The 22,511-nt window shown below is 35.3% G+C and overlaps 2 protein-coding genes across 2 annotated transcripts; both read right to left on the bottom strand.

Annotated features, from left to right (window-relative positions):
• Positions 1-1,445: 1,445 nt before the first annotated feature.
• LOC145585564 (S-adenosyl-L-methionine-dependent tRNA 4-demethylwyosine synthase-like) lies at positions 1,446-7,360 on the bottom strand. The gene is made up of 9 exons (XM_081642267.1): positions 7,225-7,360; positions 5,917-6,896; positions 5,041-5,156; positions 4,317-4,492; positions 3,644-3,834; positions 3,436-3,522; positions 2,802-2,959; positions 2,505-2,715; positions 1,446-2,165 (listed from the first exon to the last, which is right to left on the bottom strand). Exons 2-9 carry the CDS (start codon positions 6,754-6,756, stop codon positions 2,016-2,018), a joined length of 1,929 nt encoding a protein of 642 aa, XP_081498393.1. The 5' UTR covers positions 6,757-6,896; positions 7,225-7,360; the 3' UTR covers positions 1,446-2,015.
• A 2,591-nt stretch (positions 7,361-9,951) lies between these two features.
• On the bottom strand, positions 9,952-20,990 carry LOC145586685 (protein ARABIDILLO 1-like). Its single transcript, XM_081643578.1, has 12 exons — positions 19,362-20,990; positions 18,960-19,118; positions 18,789-18,869; positions 18,525-18,656; positions 18,072-18,199; positions 17,743-17,830; positions 17,320-17,414; positions 15,815-15,878; positions 13,876-14,051; positions 12,336-12,557; positions 11,446-11,530; positions 9,952-10,615 (listed from the first exon to the last, which is right to left on the bottom strand). The coding sequence occupies exons 1-12, from the start codon at positions 20,775-20,777 to the stop codon at positions 10,439-10,441; spliced, it is 2,823 nt and encodes a 940-aa protein (XP_081499704.1). The 5' UTR covers positions 20,778-20,990; the 3' UTR covers positions 9,952-10,438.
• Positions 20,991-22,511: the final 1,521 nt, after the last annotated feature.

Below are 22,511 nucleotides of genomic sequence, written 5' to 3' on the forward strand. Positions count from 1 at the left end.
TAAAAACAGAACAGAAGAAGTACTACATTTTCCATTTTTGTTTAATGTATTTTTGATGCTTTTATAGTTTTTTTTTTTACAAAAATAATTATAATTGTGATGATTAGATGCAAATAGATACTGCTATGTAGATTATCAATCACCAGAAAATTATTATAAACAAAAGTTGATCTATCAATTTAATAGTTTTGTCGAGGTTTTACACAACAGAATCTTTAAAAGAGAAGGAAATAACCGAAATCTAAGGTGTAGTGCATTCGTGCAGTTGAGAGATTTTGTATCTAACTTATGTTTATTGAAAATTATTATAAACAAGAGTTGATCTATCAATTTAATAGTTTTGTCGAGGTTTTACACAACAGAATCTTTAAAAGAGAAGGAAATAACCGAAATCTAAGGTGTAGTGCATTCGTGCAGTTGAGAGATTTTGTATCTAACTTATGTTTATTTTCTATTACGAGTACTATTTTAGAGTTGGTATAATCTTATCACGGAGTATTAGATTTCTTCCTAGAAGTTAAGAGTTGTTATTTTTGGAATCAAATTAATTATTCCTATTAATTTAACGTAAGAATATTTATTTTTATAGAGCTTCTAATATTCTACTTTTAGTTAACAACATAACAGGTAAATTAAGAAAAAATCTTATAACTATTTCATGCACAAAAAACATTCTAGAGTCCTTTAACTTTATATAGGTATGATAGACCGAATACACGATACAATCTAACACAACAGACACGTGGGATCAGGTCATGCTTGGTCTACTTTTTAAAAAATTGTGGCTCTTCAAGACTGAGACACTTAGCTAACACAAGGCATGAAAAAAAAAAAAAAAACCTTAATTATTTTACACATGTAATAATGGACTTTTTTTTTCTTTCTATTTGGGTGACAATGGTACTCTATGTGAGTCTCTTTGTGCCATGAAAAGTTTATTATCAAGTTGCTAAAATAAATTTAAAAAAAAAAAACATTAAATGTTTTATAGAATAATTGAAATAAAATAGTGATGGAAAATAAAGGTGTTGAGAGAGATTTTTAAACGTAAGAAATTTGATCGGATGAAGAGAAAAAAGTAACAATATAATATTTTTTTTGGAACTATGTAATACATTTGCTACAATTCGACAAAGCTTTAAGTAAGTCCACCTGACCATCATAAGACCATTTTGTGGGGTGGATTGAGTTGGGATAGACATGTATAAATGTATAACGAATGACTAATGAAATTATAGAAATGAAGTATGTACTGCCATACTATTGTAAAGTTCATTATGAAGAACGTGTATTAAATTTACTGCTACTATAATGCTTTGTTGATGATGGTAATAAATCTGCAAAATTAAGATTAATTTTCGTACTAGCCGTTGACGTCTTCTGAAGAGTATTTTGTATAGTTTTTACTACGTTACAATACAACTGAAAGCGACCTTCGATTATTGAACTGTTAAAAGCTTTCTTCTGAAAATAATTGTATGGCACAAAAGTGCTTGTACAAATTTACAATGAGAACTCTATATTTTAGGATTAAAAGGAATTAAGTAGCTGAAAATCTACCATTAACGTCAAATGTTTTACTGTATAATCATGGAAATTGTAAGAAACAGAAAGTAATAAACAAAATAATGTTCTGCCAGCAAGCCTATCTAAATTAGTACACAATTGAAGTTAGAACCTTTCATTGTTCTAGTTTATACTACCGTGATGGTGTGATGCGCTGCAACCCGAAAACAAGGTCTTCCGATGCCACCCTCTATATCACTCAATGTGCCAAAACTTCATAACAGTAAAACAATTACCTTCTCGTTTACTTGAACACTTCCAAAAATGAACTTGAGGTGAGAGCAAAAGCACTGACTGACTGATCTCATGATAATCATCGTTGATTGAAAAAAAGCAAAACATTTATCGATTGATTGCTACATGACTAAATCCATTTCTTTCCAAATCTCACTTGTGGAATGAATAGTACAAGATTAACCCTGTCGTCCTCAATGATGAAAAATTTATTATCAGGTAGATTGACATTTAGACTTGTGATTTCGTTCTTTCCTGTATCTCACATATTTTGGATCAAATCCACCTTCTACAGCTCCATATACAGCCCAAGGTGGTGTTGGAGCCATATAATCTGAGCTCTTGAAAGGCTCGCCAGAAGCCACCTAAAATTTGGTTAGCAACCTTTAGAAAGACCGATGACATAAAGAAAAAAGCAATCAGAAGTATTTGACGTTTGGACCAACTGCCACATATTATCCTAATGTTTAACAATCCTTTAAGAATCCCGAGGTGTTTGTATTGCTTGTATTAGTTAGGATCTTCTGTAACTCTATTAAACTTAAACCATATCAAGATAAATAGAAATTTTGAACTACTCGCAGCAAATGGGAAAAATTATAGAGTACTTGATATAATTTTCCTGGAAAGATAATTTAACTTTTCTTTTAAAATAGGAGAAGAAAAGGAAGCATGTTAAGCTATATGATGGGGCTGTAACTAACCAGGTTGTGAAACTTTTCGTAATCTATCCATGTGAACCATTGGCCGTCTATCTTGAATTTATCAACCTTCGCCAAAAGGACACAACAGGAGTGCTCATGCTCACAAGCAACCTCATATTCGCCTTCACTTCTCAAAGCCATAGCTTCTGAAAATGCTTTTACATCAGCATGCCAAGGAACATTTTCCATTGTCAACTTTGACGTAGCAGTTCTGCAACAGAGTTCTTACACAATCTTGAGTACAACATTCCACATACAAAAGTAAAAGGGATGAATATATAACGGCGTGATACTTACGATCCACAATAAGTTACTCCTTTGATTTCGATGAAGTCAGGTTTCCCAAGTGAAACGAGCTTAAAATAGCCATCTACATCTTCAGCATTCCAACCTTTGACTAAAGTCAAGCGATAAACGGTCCGCTGATGCTTTTCATTGAGAGATGTCAGGGAGTCCTGCAAAAAAAAAGAAAAAAATTGTTAGTACCACCATAAAGCAGATGCCAATGTCAAAATAAGCCTTCAAACCATAAGGATTAAAAGAACAGGAAATAAGAGAGCATGTTTTCTAAATTAAAATTCAAACCATTTGATCCACAAACTAGTAAATTATAATGAATATTACCAGCAATTTTCCAATTTAAGATTTCACTGGAGAACAAACTTAAGTTGAAACAGAAAGAAACTATTCCAAGCTTTTCAATAGAAGGCTGTTAAGGTGAGCCAAATATGATAAATGGAAAACATCAATTGTTCGATATGATACACAGATCAAATCAGCAGATTTCACTCCAATCTACTTATGAATTCAACTTAATGATCCACAAAAATCGTCGTGTTCAGCAATGAGGATCAGTATAAAAAGGAAGAAATAGCTTAAGTAAGCAACAGAAAAGCCTTGCATTTTGCTTTCAATATACAGAGCGACTTACCAGAAAGCGCTCCCAAAAGTCTCCAAACAAGGGTCTATCCACAGCCTTCAAACTGTCTCTTGTTGCAGCATCAACACTCACATACAACTACACAAGGAAAAAAAGTTCAGTATTAAGAATGAAGCTCGAGAAACTCTGACCCCACATACAAGAAACCCTAGTATATTTCTTAATGTACAGTCAACTATCATCAAACAAAAGCTTTTACCTGGGTGATTGGTTTCAGTGATTTAATTTTTTCAGGAAATTGAGCATTTGTAACAAGGAAGGTAGAAATCCTCCTCTGATGCAGCTCATCTATAAGTGAATTGATTTCGGGATACATAATAGGTTCTCCTACAAGTGACAAAGCACAGTGCCTGGGCAAGAGACCTTCTGCCAACCGCTCTTCCAGCACCCCTGCAACAGCAATTCCAACACTTAGTCCTGAGTTGATTTTATGTGAAGAATAAAATTTTAAAGTGGGGTAGTGCAGAGCAAAGAAAGTGGAAGTGTTGGATATTCGAGACAAAAAGAATAATGGGAAGGCAAGAGAAAGTAACTGTAAAAAAGGTAGCACCAAATTCTTATTTGACACACCCCAAAATGCAATGTGTGAAAATTAATTTTGCCGGAACATTTGGAGTTCATTTCATAAGATCTGCCGGAGACAAATTACTACTTGTACAAACAAATCATCTCTTTGAAATACATTTCTCTTGGCATGATCAAAACAATAGCCCACAAAAAATCAGAGATGAGAACAGTAGCTCACATCCCACCTTCATTCTCCCAAGATGGGGATTGGACTCCAACCAGGATCACATGTAAGCCAATCCTAATATCCTACTCTCATCTATATAATATGATAGACATAAACAAACATCTTTCAAAAGACAAACCTGGAACTCCCTTCATTTGCTTTATCATTTTAGTATGAAGGTCTAACGCAGTGTTCACAATCTCAACAGGATCATCCATTTTCCATTGCCAGCTCTTCCCTACAGGATTGGTATGATGCCTCCAACAAAAGACACATTTGTTTGCACATGCCAGGCTTGGTGTTGCCTCCATACACCTGTATTAAAAATATATCAATCCATTTAGTATATAGATTAAGGAATAAATTATATTACAGTGCCTCCATGCATCTGTATTAAAAATAAATCAATCCATTTAGTATATAGATTAAGGAGATAAATTATATTACAGTGCCTCCATGCACCTGTATTGAAAATAAAATCTATCCATTAAGTATATAGATTAAGGAGATAAATTATATTACAGTGTGAATATATTTATATTAGCAGATCTGGCATGCTTACTTGGCATCAGCAGTAACTAACTGTAGAGCTGAATTGTGCCAAGAGAAGAACATCAGAAGCAGAGGTTTTTCTTTATCCTATTGACAATACCAAAATAAACTGAAACAACTGTGGCAGCAAAGTAACTAAATAACACAATGCATTATGTCCTCAATTATTATATTTGAGATGACATGAAAAAGTGCAATCTCCTTTCTAGAAAAGTTGTTAAAGAAGACCAATGTGAAGAAATTGGTGGCCAGGCTGAGAAAGAGAGACAAATTAAGAAAGTAAAGATCAATATAACTCGTGGCATGATTACCTATGACTCTCAATTCCATAAAATGAGTGCTTATAACAACCTCCACGGCCTCTAAGTTGCGCTTTGGTCCATCTGCAAAGTTTAACTCCACTATGTGTACCAATTATCTTATAGCCCTGCCCAAAAAAACATTACATAAATTAATACTTTAAAACTAGTAAGAGGAAGCCAGTTGACAAAGAGATTATATTAGAGCAACAACTCAGAATAATATTAAAATATAATATTTGTAGCATTGTTACAGTAGGATGATTAACAAAAGATAATATTAAAAAAAATAAAACAAGATAATTTTTTAAAACGAAAGGTAATCCATGCTTGCATTTGAGGTAAACATGAGTAATGGATATTCAAAAGAGCAGAAAATTGAAGAAAATACCTCTATTTTCAAGAAAGGTTCAAAATATTTTGCAACTGGATCTATAACTTGACATAATATCCCAACTATGGTACTTCCTACAGAGCTACCGGCTGTGGTTATACATAGCCATAACTACAGTACAGATTTCAATTTGTATTAGAATGCAGAGTGCTAGATCAAAGAACATTACACCTAGCTAGACTATAACATTTGAGGCCCCTAGGAACAGTTTTGGTACAAAAACTGGAACCTAGAACAACTTTAATTCTCTCTGGCCTAGTAAACACTAGACATAAGCCATATCTAGGCACTGGTCCTCAAGGCCTTTGGTTTCACTTCCTAGTCTTTGGACAGGCTGCATAGCTACACTCATATCACAAGGCAAAATAATTGGCCTTTAAAATCCAGCTCATCCATATACATATATTCAGAAATTTAAATAATGAAGTTTATGTACAATAACTCCACCATCAAATCAGCAACAAATTTAAAATATAAAATGAAAAGAAACTCACCTGCTTCACCAGATTTGCTCTGATTACAGGAGTGACCATTTCTTTTTTGCCGTCAGTCTTGACCCCATTAACCTGCGCTACATTCTTTGAATTCCTTGATGGCCCCTTACCTGCTATGTCCTCAAGATCAACAACACCCAATTCCTCCTCACTTTCTTCCGAATCTTCATCATCAGACTCATCAACGAACTCTGCATCACTCTCATCATCTAACTTCCCACGAGAAATTACCCCATTTTCCTGAACTACTCCTTTTAGGATCCCAATCAATTTCTCACCCCAAGCATCAACCTCTTTCCCCAATCGACCTCCATCCACATCACCCTCCCTCAACGGGAGCACCTCATTAGCTCCCAATGCCTTCAACCTTTTCGAAATCCCTTTTGCTACAACATCAAAACTCTCCCCATATGCCCCACTACCAACCCCAAACACTGCATACTTGAGCTTACTGAGCAGAAGTGATCCTACCCTAAAATCATTCGCGCTCTCCTCAATCCAATCAGCAAAAAACTTGGCCTTAGGAGGCGGCTTTCCATCCTCCCAGGTTGAAGCCACAATCAAAACAAGGCTTTCCTTCGAAAGATCCTCCGGCTCATAATCTTTGACATCAATAAGGTCAATAACAAGACCTTTTGAGGCAAGCAACTTGTGAAGACGGTGAGCTAGGGTTTTACAACTGCCAGTTTGAGTGATATAAATAAGTTTCGGGTTCCGAGCAGAGACAGCAAACTTCTGAGAAGCAAGCTTAAGGCGGCGGGATTTATAGAAGCAGTAAAAGGTGGTGGCAGACAGAAGGGCAAGGAGGGTGACACGAGACGCTAGAGCCGACGACACCATTGTAATCAATTAGCTACACAACTCTTACTCCAAAACATAGACAAAACTCTTTCACCCCAGATAAACAAACCAACCCAAATCAATCCCACCTCAAATTAATTTCTTTTCTTGTCCCAAATAGATCAAATTGGCAAATCACCCTGCCCAATCAAAAAATATACAAATCAAGAATCAAAGTTGGCACTCATTCAATTTACACTTTACAGTATAACTGGGTAATGAAAATTTCTACACCATACTTTATAATTTATTAAAATGCATAAATCAAATCATCAAGCTTGATTTATAATTTGTAATATATAACATATACCCAGATAATATTAAGCTTATAATTACAAGTCTAGAACTTTATATTACAATTCCATTGATTTGTATACAGAAATCTATCTGGGGTTTAAGGGAATTAGGGTTTAAGAAAACTAAAACATTCACTCAAATTGAAAAACATAAAATAGAGATTGATCTTACCTGGGGTTAAAGAAAAGACGAGCGAGTTGAGACGCAAACTGAGTGTTTGGGCAAGTCGCCGGTTGGAGGTTTTAGGAGTAACTAAACTACGAAAATTCTATACTCCGTAGTAAATTCTATATAGTAAACTATAAACCCAAAGCTGTGTGTTCGAGTGTATCAACGCACACCCTTTTCCTTTTTTCCAAAATTACCCCTCTGGTTTTTTGGATGAAAAATTAAGCCTTTTTTTTTAATTGAAACAAAAGCCTCTTTGATTAAGGCAAATCTCATTTTATCCAATTACTTCCCTACCTTATAAAGGAGATTGCTCTTATAAATAGTGCACGAATTATTATATCCCTCAAAATATTTATTTACCTTTTTATCCCCATGTATAATTAATTTAGTAATTTTATCAATTAATCAGAAATTAAAAGGAGGATTAGAATAATAAAGTTTAGAATTTTCATATTAATGGGGGTTATGGTTGAATTACATAACTACATTAATCACTAGACAACGAAATGTTGTTTCTTTATGTGGGCTTTATTTTAAAGTAAATCAACTAAAGTTTAGAACATTGCACAACATCCAACACATTTATCGTTTATATGCAAATAGTTTTGATAAAATATTATACACAAGCCGGCATAAGACATAAAGAAAATTGATAATAATTCTTCTCAAAGGGCTTGCTATACCGCGAGCATCGTGCGTGTTGGAATCCCTAGTAAATAATAAATGGATAATTCCCTAAAAAATTAATAAATGGATAAAGTAATAAGTACTGTAGTAAAAAAATCTGGGGCAGGAGGACCTGACAGGTTTCGGCCCGATAGGCTCTTCTCCTTATCAACAACAAAAAAAATATATAGTAAATAATCAAAATGACTTCAAAATCATACAACAGATGAAAAAGGGACATGCATGTAATTGTCTTTTGAGATTTCTCATTTATCGGCTGATCTGTCAAATGGGTTGGTTGGTTATTAAGTTGAGCAATTTTAAACAAAACTTTGCTACAGTTGTCGGAATAGAGTTTTCAGGAATTGGTTTATAATTTTTTTTTTTTAACTTAATTTTTATTTTGACTTTTAAGATTAATTGTTTTGTTTAATGAGATCTTTTTTTTATTTTATTTTTTTTTATCATAGCTAGTATGAAAAGAAATTCCATGCAAAAGCATTTTTTAAGACATTTTAAAGAGTAACAACTCCGATCAAACTAATTAATAGGTTTTGAAGATAAAGGATTAGAAGTTGCAAAGTAGTACATTGTCACAGGAGTCGAGACTTTCAAATAATTATTCATATTGTCAATTGACTAAATTATAATTTCTTGACAACAAAATTTAATTTACAATACTTAGGGCTTGTTCTCATTGACTGAACTGAACTTATTAGAGCTGAGCTGAGCTGAATTGAATATTTTATGAGAGAAGGAAATTATGAGATGAACTGAACTGAACTTATTAGAGCTGAACTGAACTGAATTGAAAATAATCTGGTGAGAACAGGGCCTTAATGAAATAGATCTTAGTACAAGTAAAACTTTAGGTTTAGAACTTAAATATATATATATATATATATTTTATCTTAGATTTGATACTAAATACTTCATAATAATTTTTTCTAAAGAAAATTGGGGCAAAATTGTTCTTTTGACTTGCGACTTGTTAAATTTATTATTATTAGTATTATTGTTACTATTAAAGTAGTTCAAAACAAAATTTTAGGGTTTTTTTTCCCCGAAAAGCACACAATTTTATTAACTCGGCAGCATAATATCATCCATTACAAAGCATGATGCTTCTTGAGGGATCTCCTCAATCCACATATGCAACCCACCAAGCTTTTTGCTAAGCTGTGCTAGTTTGTGTGCTACTTTGTAAGCATTCCTACTTACATGAGAGTAGCTAATAGACAAACAAAAACTTTGCAAGCTCAAAGATATCATTCATTATAAAACCGAAGCTACTGCACTACTCCTTTTGCTGCTGCAAATAATGATAGACTTTGATGTTGTCAGTCTCAAGCTCCACCCTTGTAAGTCCAGCTTCAATCAAAATTTGGAGAGCATGCCTTACTGCCAAAGCCACTGCAATCTCTGAATCCCAACAGCCCCGAGTAGTGATGCATGTAGCAGCCATCGCATCCCCTCCCTATCCCGCATTACACCACCAAGACCAAACATACTATTTTGAAGCAAGCCACATCCGCATCCCATAGCAGGGGCTCTCCATGATTGACAGACAGGAGCAGCCTTGCTCATCTCTGAAGGTAAGCATTCATTTGCCTTTTCGTACTCTCCTATGATGCTCATAGCCCTCCTTTGAACCTCCACTACTTCCACCCCTTTTCCCATTAAACACCCAGGCATTCCTTTTCAGCCAGATTCCCCCAAAGTGTACTCCAAAACAAGCTCCATCAAGTATTATCAGAATACGATTCCTCAAGCATGAGACACAACTCCTTAAAAGAGGGAACATCAAGGGCGCTCGAGTCAAGTCTCAACAGGGAGGAGTACCAAAGCATGAAGCTTTTTTTTTTTTTTTAGCAAAATTGCTCAGCATATATACTTGTTTTTTGGGGAGCCAAATTGCTAGGTGTAATTGTACCATACATGCATATGAACCTTTTCATTTCATGTTGTTTCCCATTAGATTTTTTCAATAAAGTTCTGCTTATATCCAAGAAGAGCCAACATACCCGGACTACAACTTTCACAAAGTTCCGACTCACTGTATAAAATAAAGATTTATGGTACTTGTATATATAAATTGAAGAATAATATACTTCGCAGTCATAGAGCAAATGTGCCCTTATTCACAACTCCAATAATACAACTCAACCGCACAAACATAACATGAAATTTTTTGTCACAATGAGTACATGACCACCAAGTCGCCCACTGGGACTGGCGAAAAATGGTTCTTTGTCTTCAAACCACTTCCAGGATAAATGACTTTTGCACAGGCTATCATGATCAGTAGAGTAACAAAATCGAGATCAGCATAAAAAAAAAATAGTTCAAGGTTGATGACCCTGAAGTTGAGAGAGAATATCACCAGTTGCTTGACGTTCTTTCTGGTCATCTTTCTCCTATACCATCTTTCTGGTGGCGATGAAATAGTCTTTGAAATGCAGCACTGTAAAGAAGCCTTTTAAGGAACACCGGTATAAAGGCTTCAAGAAGGGTAAAATAATGGCCAAGGTTGATAGTGTTGTGATCTTCAAATTGAAATTTCAACCAGGTGATGTTCCAGATTGCGCAGAACTATTCTCGCAAATATTTTGGCTTCAAGTGGAGCAGTTGCAGCAGCAGCTGCAGCACGCAGGACTCTCGGGGCTCCTGCATTCTGCAAAAGATTTGCATGGTGTATTGCATGGCGGCCACCTGGTATAGTGAACTGCAATTTGAAAAGATGGAGGTTTTCCATGGAATATTAGAAAATTTTACAATATAAAGAATGAACACACAAACACTTCCTCCCCCAAAAGAAATCCCATGAATGATAAAGCACAGAAGAGGAAGAGAAGCAGTGGCAACAAGAGGCCTCATCCCTTTGATGTGATTCTTTGAAGCTGAGAGAGGAGCTTTGTTTTGGGGTTATTCCCAGGCACCACTACAATGCATGTCGCAGATTCAGGAGGTACTATCTCCTTTTTGAAGAGTACACTCACCATTCACTAAGGTCCTGTTCAGATTACTGCCAATCCTATCATCCCAGTCCATTACATTTTTTCCAACGAGTTTGACTGAAATTATCAAGTTTTAGTTCCTTCTGAGCTTAAGAGCTAACTTTCTCAAAGCAATAAACGCAGTAATTAACTAAACTTTCACAGAAGATGAACTTTCTGTTTTCACTATTCACAGGCAACAAGTATTTTATAGAATTCTCTTTGCTACTCAGTTCAAAACTTCAAACTGACAGAAGGGAAACTGATAGGGGTTAATAAATGCAGTGCTTAACAATAAATGCATGCTCATCCATTTAACTTGATTTTTTACACATACACTTACACAGCCAAAAGGGATAATATTTGAGACATTTTACCCACCTTCAAAGAAAATGGCACAGGTATTAACAATAAAAGCAAGGCCTTATATTCCTTGATATAGAAAACAAGTGCCTTAGCTCCTAATTAAAATAAACAAGAGTATATATGATACTAGCAGCATTGTATATACCAGATATGCATGTCAAAAATCAAGCAGACAAATAGAAATCTCTTTTACCTGGAGTAGAGCAAACGCAGCACAAGTCTTTAATATTGAAGATGGATTACGCAGCATTGCCACAAATCTCCCAATTTCTGCTCCACTGAAAATTATAAAGAATTAAAAAAAAAAAAAAAAAAAAATCAGTGGCAATCATAATTTACAATAAGCTTTACAATAATGCTTTGAGCTTCCGAGCACTAGCAAGATGCATCTTTAGATGAAAAAGAACACTAAAAGAGTTAACGTTTTTTTCCTGCAATGTCAGATTGGTCCCAAAATTTTTCTCTCCAATGTTTCGTTCATATAGTCTCTCAGTTGGTCATAAAATCAGTTTCAAGGCCAAATAAATGAACTCCCTAGACCCATTGAAGGTGGATCCAAGCTGAATCAGTTGTTCAGATATTTTAGCAGGTCTTATAGATCATATTTAGTGGCACACTAAACCTGCTCTTTGAAAGGCCATATTTAGTGGCACACTAAACCTGCTTATAGATCATATTTTAGCAGGTCTTATAGATCATATTCAGTTATTCGTGATGAGACTGTAAGCTGTCATAAGCACGGGTGTTTAAGTTTAAAAGCCCAGCTCTAGTCACTATTTACTACAAATGTCAAAAAAATTCAAGTTCAATAGTAATGATTAAGTTTCTTCTGATGATTTAGAACCAAAGAGGCAAAGAGCATTACAAATGTCAGAAATTTTCAAGTTAAATAGTTATGTTTAAGTTTCTTCTGATGCTTTCAAACCAAAGTGGATTGGCTTGTGTCCATTACTATCTAACTGTAGTGAGGGCTCTGAAGAAGTTACAAACAACTATAGCTGGTACAAGTGTAATGTCAAGAAGTTCTGATACTACCCCTTATCTTCAATTTTACTCCCCCTAATGTGCAGCTATACTTCTTACCTGCATCTAAGATGACCAGCTTCCTGTATTCTAGCTGCTTCTGTTACTTGTGCCAATGCTGCAGGAGCTGATGATGCAGCAGCTGCTGCAAATGCTTGAGGATCAGAAAAGGTAAGAACAAACGCTTCAATATGTTTCAAAGCCATCCTTCTAGCCCCATCCAAGCTTACACACTTTGACACGCCTTCAGATGACGTTCCTGTCAAAGCAACTTCACCTATCCTGTGAAAAAAAAAAGAAGACATTCTTCATAAACCAAATACTTCATGCAAACACCTGCCGTCAACAAATATCTCTACAAAGATCTAAAATATGATAAACCTACAAAGCACTTTAAGCAACACCAATGATGATGTCAAGCAGCACTCTACCGACCCCTCAATCCCTCATGCAGCATTTTCACTAGATTCTAACATATTTATGCCATTTAGGCAAATCCAAATACAACTAAGTCCCTCACTCTGTCTGTTAACAAAGTTAACAGGAAAAAAAATAGAGAGACAAGATGAACGTTACTACAAATCACAAGTCATTACCAGGTACCTATGGTTGTCTCTCTCTTTTTTTTTCTTTTTCTTTTTCTTTTTTTTTTTTTTTTGGTTACACATTCTTTCGTATTCGATCACAAAATGATAAATCTGATCATAATCAATAATTTAAGCCATAAATCTTTCAAAAACAATACGGAGTATAATTTAGAAGGGGCTAATCCTGAGAACAAGAGATACAATGTAGGCTATTAGATAACACAATGGCTACTGTATCACAGAATTTTAGCCTTGCATAACGCAATGTAATTTTCACTTGAAACACACCATTAAGGGTCATCACATTACAGTGTCCACAGTTGCATAGCACCATTAAAATGTTCATCCTGAAGAATTTATGTTACTTCATGGAAAGGAGAATAGTTTATTCATATTTTGTTCAGAAAAGTTTAATAACCCCTCACAAAAAAAAGTTTTGGAGCATGATTTGAATTTTATTTAGTTCAAATCAAGAGTTTCTAGAAAGGGTCCATCAAGCTACATCCACTACCCTCAATATAGCATCCATGTAATGCCATTCTGCAACTTATCATTAACCTCAATCAAGCAGGCCTAAACTTTACTATGTAAAGAGTAACACATGCTGTTGGAAAGGGATATAGTCTACACTTTTCTGCTATTAAAAAAAATAACTCTGATGGATCCTCAACTCATTATTGCCACTATAAAAAGGGCTTGTAAAGATAAGATAGGTGTCTCATTGTCTTGCCACATTTTCAAACAACACACGAAAGATATTGATACACTTTGTATTCCGACAAATTTACGATGTGTAATTCCTTGAGTTGTCACAAAGCACGAAACATATTGATACACTTTGTATTCCGACAAATTTATGACATGTGATTCCTTGAGTTACAAAGCAGTTTTCTAACCTACTCCGAGGTAACTAATAGGTAAAATCAGATGACCCAACACTTCAGCAGCAATGACAACAAAGAGGAACACAGAAGAACACTTCAGCAAAAAAGGAAAATAATTATAAAATTTACCTTCCATCAAACATATAAGCCAATGCCAATGCAGCCATGAACCTTGCCATCTTCGACACTGAAGAGGAACACAGATGAACAAGGGCAGGGACCCCACCTTCTTCCACAATCTGCAGAGCATTACCAGGGTTGAAAGCAAGGTTCCAAAGAGCTCCAGCTGCTGTCTCATGAACATCCTGGAAGACAGCTGTAGTTAGAATCTATTGTTTCAACAAAATACTAATTAAAGGTTATCAAAGCAACACAAAAGACTTGCACATCTCCCAATTACAAATATAACATCAGAGCAAAAAATTAAGGGCAGTGAGTTCTAACCAGGGGTTTATTCCCCCACTCATGTCCTCAATCTATAGAATATATTCCTGCTAGAAAGTTTGATCAAAATAACCACATTCTTAAATGCAACCCAATTTTTATAAGGATAATTTGGGCAAACTACCTTCTGAAAATCGGTTTTGTGAAGAACTACCTTGTATAAAAAAAATTGTTGTAATAAATTACCTTATAAAGCATTAAATGTTGCATTCCATTAGTTTGCCTATTTTTCGGTGTTTGACTTATCTTTTTTGCCTTATTTTTTTTTCCTTTTTTCCTCCACTTTCACCCAAAATTTTCATCTTCCACGCAATGTTTTCTTCTCTCTTCTCAAAGCCCTCGCGTTCTTCTCATTCCTACATAAACTACCCACAAAAGCCCAATTTTTTCTCCTTTCTTCTTGAAGAAAACCGGACCATACAAGAATAGCTTGTCCAATACTTCATCACCTGAATTGGACAGTGGGTTTTGCTTCAAATTAATTGCTTTGCAAACCCTTTTAAGAATATTGTTCATTTGTTATAGGTGAGATATAGGAATTGTAAGTTGTAACTTCTTCAGGGTTTTGATGTTGATGTCTGCCATAGATGAGGTTTCATAAGGGGTATATTTTAGCATGTATTAAGATGAGAGGAGATAGAAAGAAGCTACGGGATTGTTAAGGAGAAGAATTCAGCATTATTTGAAGGGGAAGACTGAGAATAGAAGGTGGTAACTAAGAGCCTCTACTGTGATAGCAAATAGTAGTCATCAAGTTCCGAAATTTGATTGCGCTGCATTGGTGTATTAGAGATTGTTTGAAAAGAACTTTGGGGCCATGAATAGAGAGAAAAAAGGAAGAAAATAAAAGGCAAAAAACAAAAATCAACGTCGGAAAATAGTCAAACTCCCAAAATCTTACAAAAGGTACCTTTTACAACATTTATGCTTTGTAAAGTAGTTTATGACAGCATATTTTATATGAAATGGTTTTTCACCAAAAAAAAAAAAAAAGAGAGAGATTTTTATAAGGTATTTCTGACAAATTTTCCAAAAATTAACAAAATGTAAATTTGCTAATATGCAAAACATTACCTTAAATTCTCACTACAATGAGTAAATATGCAATCCAGTATATAATGTTATAATATTGACTTATAAGCATCCATGGCTTTTAACAGCACATGTGAATCACAAAAGATAATTTATAGAAATGAACAAAGCAAAATCAATTTAATCATAAATGTCTGTGGTAGCCTCGAGTTTATGAAATCGGTGCAAGTTGTAAACGGGTAAATTGACATATAATTTATAAAAATGAACAAAGCAAAATCAATTTAATCATATATAATACTTCATACACAAACGAGAAATTTAGGCTAACTACTACACATTAGTAACAGTGACTATGTTGTCAAAGTTGAAAGCCACAGTCAGAAACAAAAAACAAAAGGAGAAATTAAGTTTGAAAAATTTCAACAATAAAACCTTCAGCGTTAAGCCTGCAAGATACAGTCCATTCTGTCACATAAAAGGTAAGTGTACGACTTGTACGTACATTACTACAAGGCAGTATATCAAATATTCAAGTGTCCGCAAATTTAATCAGACAAAACAATAACATAAGGACATATTTTGTACTCACTTCAGCTTCAGAACGTGCCAACGCAATAAGAGGCGCAACACCTCCTTCCCGGCCGATAGCAATGCTATAAAAATAAAAATTAAAATAAAAATTAAAATAAAAATAAAAATAAAAAATCATATAAATACAACAAACGAAAAAGGGAAAATAGCCAACACATACACAATACATCACAGGTTAAGAACTTTACTTGGTACAATATAAATGTTGAAGAACAACAGAAGGAGGGGGGTATTGGAACATACCTTGTAACATTTGACTTTATGTGGTTACATATTAGACTCGGCAAACAGCTCATTCAAGTTCATAGAATTCATATATGGGTTTCTTGCCAACTACTTAGTTATGAAAAATTAACCAATATTAATTTTAATTTCAGTTTCTTTTGTTTCCAAAAGAGTCATTTTTTACTTCAGACAAAACCGGGTTACATTAATAGATGTAATGTTCAGTTCAGCTTCCCTTCACTTCGAGTTAATATGGTAAAAGTCATATATAGGACTCTTGTCAATTACTTTGTTACAGAAATTCAATCATTATTATTATCAAAATCAGTTCTATTCAATTTGAATAGAAGCCAATTTTTCATTCAGATAATTTAAAAGGGTTACATTATCTGGAATGGGATTTAGGTATGGCTCAACTAATACAAATCAGATGATATGGTATGTATGGCTTGGTTTTTCAATTTCTACTTTCCTAATGGAAAAATCAAAAGAAAGAAGGGACAAAATATCTGATACTACGTAAGTTGAAAGTATGGTAATATTTTATGTATCCTCAACGGGAACAAGACGTTAATGCTATAGCTTTATAAGGAGGAGCATTTATGTGAGCTCCACTTTAGAAATGAACATTACATGTTAATAAATAACACAGCAACTACAAATTTATAGCCCAATTTTTTCCCTCGTATGAGGAATATTTATTATTTCAAGGCAATACTATGTGTCTGCCTATATATTATGTCCTGTTCAAAGGTCTAACAAAAGAATGAAGAACCTAACCACGAGCTTGCCCTTTACTATGAATATATAAATCATACACTAGTACGTGGATAGTGAGACACTGAGACCTATTGGCATTGGTTTTTATCAAACACAACAATCACAAAATAAATAACTAGAAATAAAAGTCTTTCACCCTTGGAGCTTGTTAGGTGATAGAATTAGATAGGAATGCAATAAAAAAATATGTAGTATTTAAAATTAAAAAAATAAAAAATAATAAAAAAAATAAATGAAAGATCATACCATCATAGAGCTAGTCACATGAAAAATTGTTAGGACCGACCGAAAACTTAATATAAGAGTGAATATGAAAATTTTCTTCACAAAAGCTACTCAAAGGCTTTACAAAAAAATGAATGACCAAAACTGTTTTCCTCTTGGCAATGAGCCCTTTTTGCAAGAATTTATAGTTTATAAGGAGAAATGAATCACTCAAAATAAAAATTACAAAATCAAACATGGCAACAACTATGTGTGAGGAACTCTATAAGATACCTATTTGCCTCTGACACTGATAGGCCCCACAAAGCACCAGCAGCCCTTTCCTGAAGACCTGGAGAAGCATTTGAGCAAGACTGTGCAAGAGCAACCTAAACAAAATAAGACATAAGCGTGAGTAATATGCTAAACAAAATGCAAATATGCAATTCACATATTATGCATCATATATAGGTTAATAACATGCTCATTAATGCATCAGCAGCTAATATCCTAGAGCACAAACTATTAAGGAATCATAATAGGAGAAACTTGACATCCAGCAGATACTCCAAAATTAATCAATTTTAGTATTTTTCACCTTACTCATTCATAATCTCTGCTCAGTGGTCACAAGTTTGCACTATTTAAGACGAATCATGAACTTACACGATCCTCCATCAGGCTCAATTCATTCAAAATTTAAATATGTTTACATACCAATGCCTCAACACCACCAGCTGCAGCAATAGATTCTCGATTTCGATCATCAAATGACAAATTCCACAATGCACCAGCAGACTCCTGTCTGCTCAAGAACCATAAAATAAGTATTTTAGATAAAAAAGACTTCAAGAGGACCTGATCATCATGAATTCAAATCAAAGTCAAACAAGAAGCAAACAGAAAACCAATCACACGAGTAATTATATAGGCTAATTTATTATAATGTGTGGGTCACACAAGAATTTATGTTCGTTTAATGAGGAATATCTGAGACATATTCTAACAAAATGCAGTAAAATTTGTTTCCTATTCCACAAAAATACCTGACACCTTCATGAGGAGAATGTGTCAGCTGTACTAAGGCTTCAAGAGCACCAGCCTCCTGTCCTACAGCTGAATTATTACTGTTACTATCACCATGAGCTGCCAAATTAGCCAAGGCTCGAGCAGCCTGTAAAATCAATTAAATTATATTAGAAATATATTAAGTACTGGTGAATTGAAGAAAGCTAATCCAGATGGCCTTTTTTTTCAATCAGATTTCGAAAACAACTTGTAACTTTAAGAGTCTAAGGTAAAGGTGATGTTACTTTCATGGGTTATATTGTTCCCCCACATGCGAATAAATTATAAAATTCCACCCTGTCGATATAATCCTATTATTTCCAGGAAGTTTGACAAATTAAATTCTCACTTCACACAAACAGTACATCATTATCCACGAAACCGCATCCAAAGTCACGGAAGCAACAAATTTCGGATAATATTAGCATCACCTGCTCTTGCACTCCCTCAAACTTGCAATTGCGAGCCAGCATCACTAATGCATGTACACCACCAGCAACTGCAACCTCCATGCTACATTTGTCATCAGCTGCCAAGTTTGCCAGAGCACCAGCCGCTCGTTCCTAGAAAGTGTAGAAATGACAATTATTAATATAAAGCACAACATAACAGGAAACTTGTATTGCGGTATGAATATATAAATCAGCAAGTAATAAAAGCCAAATGTTTGTGATCATCTCAATGGAAGTACAAACCAGAACTCCATCACCGCCAGTTGACCATTTGAAGATAAGATCAACTAAAGCTTTAACACCTCCTGCCTCTGCAATGGCACCCTGAACAACAAAAGGAAGCTATCAAACAAAAAGCTCATACAAACACGGATGACATAAAATTGAAAAATAAGGTGGGCAAAAATGGCCAACCTTATGCTCTTCTCCAACAGATAAATTCCATAATCCACCAGCTGCCTCATCAGCCACCAGCCTGTTCATGGACCTTGCCAAATTCGCTAGAATAGTGATACCTCCTTCATCAGCTACAGCTTTTGCAACATTAGCATTTACAGACAAATTTGCAATTGCCTGTACATGAAAACAATGGTCAATCTCAAATCACACAATCACTCCTAAACATGTGGAGCTTCAACAGTCAGGGGAGAGGGAAAAAAAAAAAAAAAAAAACTCATCCTTTCTCTAAGGATGGACATTGGACAGAACTGAACAAAATAAAACCTAAGTTTATAAGGTGCATATATGGAGCCTTAGACGATTCAGTGAACTTCAAGCAGATAGTAGAACTAGAAAGTGAACTAGAGATATTCATACCTTGGCAGATTCTGCCTGCAATCCTTCTCGCCACGAACTGGCAAGATGAAGGAGAAGCTGCACACCCCCACCCCGCATAACTGCTTCCGCTCTTTGTCCATCAATGCTAGTATTCTCATCATCAATAACCACAAAAGTAGCAAGCCCGGTAGCTGCCCTTTCCTGAACATCCTCCTGTGAACTCTGCATCAAACTGAGCAACAATCTAGCACCCTGACTGACCCAAAAGTTATCCAAACCAGGAGGATTACTCTCAGCAATTCGCAAAAGCGAATACGAAAGAACCCATTCGAGCCAAGTCATAATGTCATCCAATTTCTGATCTTTCCTCTCAGTATCCCTCCAATCCAAAAACACATTCCTCCCTTTCATTGAATTATCGACGAATAACGAACCTACCCCTTTGAATATATCACTGAGCAGGGACAACAACAACTTACCTTTACTCCCATGACTGCCTGTCACAAAGTTAGCATCTTCCTCAACATTTGTACAATTAAGAGCACACAACACCTTCAAACTCTGACAAGACAACATCATCCTCGAAACCGCAGTAGGACTAATATCAGTCCTCGAAACATCCAACCCAACTAAATTAGGCAACTTACCCCAAAGATGAGACACCAAACCCCATTTCAAATTAGAAGTCCCAGCAACAGATAAAAATCTAAGTGACCCCATATTACCCAAAGCAGTTTCATCAACTTTCAAACAATCCATAAACCCAATATCACACAAATTAACACAATTTTTAGCAAGGGCATTGATAGAATCAGAGTCAATTTCTCTTACCCCAGATAATCTGAGCCTCCTCAACTTTGGGCAGCAAATGGCAACTGCCCGGATCGCATCACTGCTGATTCTCTCACAAAAATCAGGCCCCAATTGAAGACACTCAAGCATCTCATGCCGGGCAGCGATGACCGAAAGGGTAGCATCAGTCATTTTCCGGCAATACTCACCGGAAATTTCCCGTAAACCCTTGGCTTTCAAGTAAATGATAGCATCAGCTGACTCCGCCCCAAGAAATCGAACCCGGCGAAGGTTCGAACACCGCGACGACAACGAAACAGCCGAGCTAGCGTCACAACGGTGCGCCCGGAGGTCCAAGGACTCCCACAAACAAGGAGTAGAGCCCAGATTACGCCATGTTCGGCACGAAGAAGACAAGCTAGCTCTATCTCTATAGTTCAAAAGGGCGAAAAGCTGGATTACCGTATCATCCGGCAAGGTGGTCCAATCGACGGCGACGCCAATTGGGGAGGTGGGTGCGGCGGAATTTGCGGCGGGATTAATGGGTAAGATAGAATGAGGAAAATCGGCATCGTTTTCATCAAGTATGAGTTCAGGGTAGCTGGGAAGAAGGAGCTTTTCTTTGCCCTTCTTAGCCACTTTCCGACGGACCCTTCTGCTCATACTAATGAAATTTGATGATTTTGCAAGTGAATGAGAGAGAATTGAAGTTGGATTTTTCTGGGTTTTTGAGGGTTCAATGAGAAACCTGACCAACAAAGGTGCAGGTGAGGAACAAGAGAGAGAAGAAGGAAGACAAGCAATGTAAGGAGAGATGCAAAGGTAAAAAGGAAAAAAAAGGTGGTGATGAATGAATGAATTGGCTAGGCTAGTATTGTCTATTGACCTCAAAATGATGCATTTATACATCTAAAGTTTTTGTAAGCTACAAGTTTGGATTCTTTGAGTGGGATTATATAGCCCATTTATCAAGTGTTTTTTACATCATTGAGATTGTGCTCTAGTTTAGTTTTGGCCTTATGGATGGTGGATTTGCAACCCATTGCCCATTGGGTTGTTAGGGTTTTTCAACGGCAGATTGGTTTGATTTTGTTTCGTGATAATGTGATTAGTTTGTATTACAAGTCGGATTCATGATAAGCTAGGAAAAGGCGATATAAATTACAATGTACTATTATGTACCTCGGTAGCATGGTGAGTAGCCTGAGTATTTTGGTATATATATGAATGTGTAAGAAATTTCATATTGCGTATTTGATTTGTGTGGTAACCTGTGAAAGTTACATATTTGCTCACACGCACCGTTGTAAAGTATGATCTCCATAAAATGGGGGAAAAAATTGATGCTATTGCACGCTAAAACTTTACCTTTTGTGCTCAACACGATCAACGAAAGATGCACGCATATCTCACACATCACCTTGTCAAATACGAAAGAGGCACACTTGTTGGTACACTCTCTCATGCTCGCACACACTATTGTAAAGTATATTCTATATAAAATTGTTTTAGGCACATCCCCCCGCTATTATTTAGATCACTCTAATGCTTTGGGCACTATAAATCCTCTATCATCCACATTGCAACAAAGTCATATCATGAGTTGCGGAGATCTAACATTGCATGAATCTGACTACTTTTGGATATTAAGCTTGAAATCATGAAGATTCTTTGTAAAAGAAAAGCTTGGGCTTGTTGGAAGCTAGTTCTTAATAATTTCATTGCCTCTCCTCTTAATTTGTTCATCTATAATTCTAAGTTGTTGATTATTGTTGCAACGAGACTCTTTGTGAAAAAAAAAAAAAAAAAAAAAAAAAAAAAAAAAAAAAAAAACTTGCAATCATCATTCTCTATTAAAAGGGCTCACTTCATTGAATTTCAAATTGAAGTTTTAATTCAACAATCTCCATTTAAGTTATGCCATGCTACTCCACATAATTTTGAATTTCCCATGTTAGCTTTACTTCGGTCAACGCAAAAACAACATTTATTCCATGTAAAAGAGGTAATGTGTCACTTTTGTCAAGTTTCGATAACATGTTGCTCATTTTTTCACTTGTAAAGGCCATTGTTATGGTGATCTCGAATGAATTTATTAATTATTAAATGTGGTCATCTTTGTGATCTTCCACCTCACATGGACCCAGTAAATCAGAAGATGAAAATGAAAAATTCAAAAATATTAGCAAAGGTCGACTAGTTTTTTAGTTGGTCAACACTTAGACTTAATTGAGCTAGTTATAATTGAAGTTTAAGTAAAGAAAAAAAAAAGTGAGATTTGAATGAACCCTTTATACTTGAAATTTGCAACATATCCACTCAACGTCTCAACATTCAATTTACTAAAGAATGTAAACGATAAATAGCTAAAAGATTATGCTTCAATCGAAAAGTAAA

The sequence above is a fragment of the Chenopodium album genome, chromosome 16, assembly GCF_948465745.1.
Source record: "Chenopodium album chromosome 16, dcCheAlbu1.1, whole genome shotgun sequence".
Lineage (NCBI taxonomy): Eukaryota > Viridiplantae > Streptophyta > Magnoliopsida > Caryophyllales > Amaranthaceae > Chenopodium > Chenopodium album.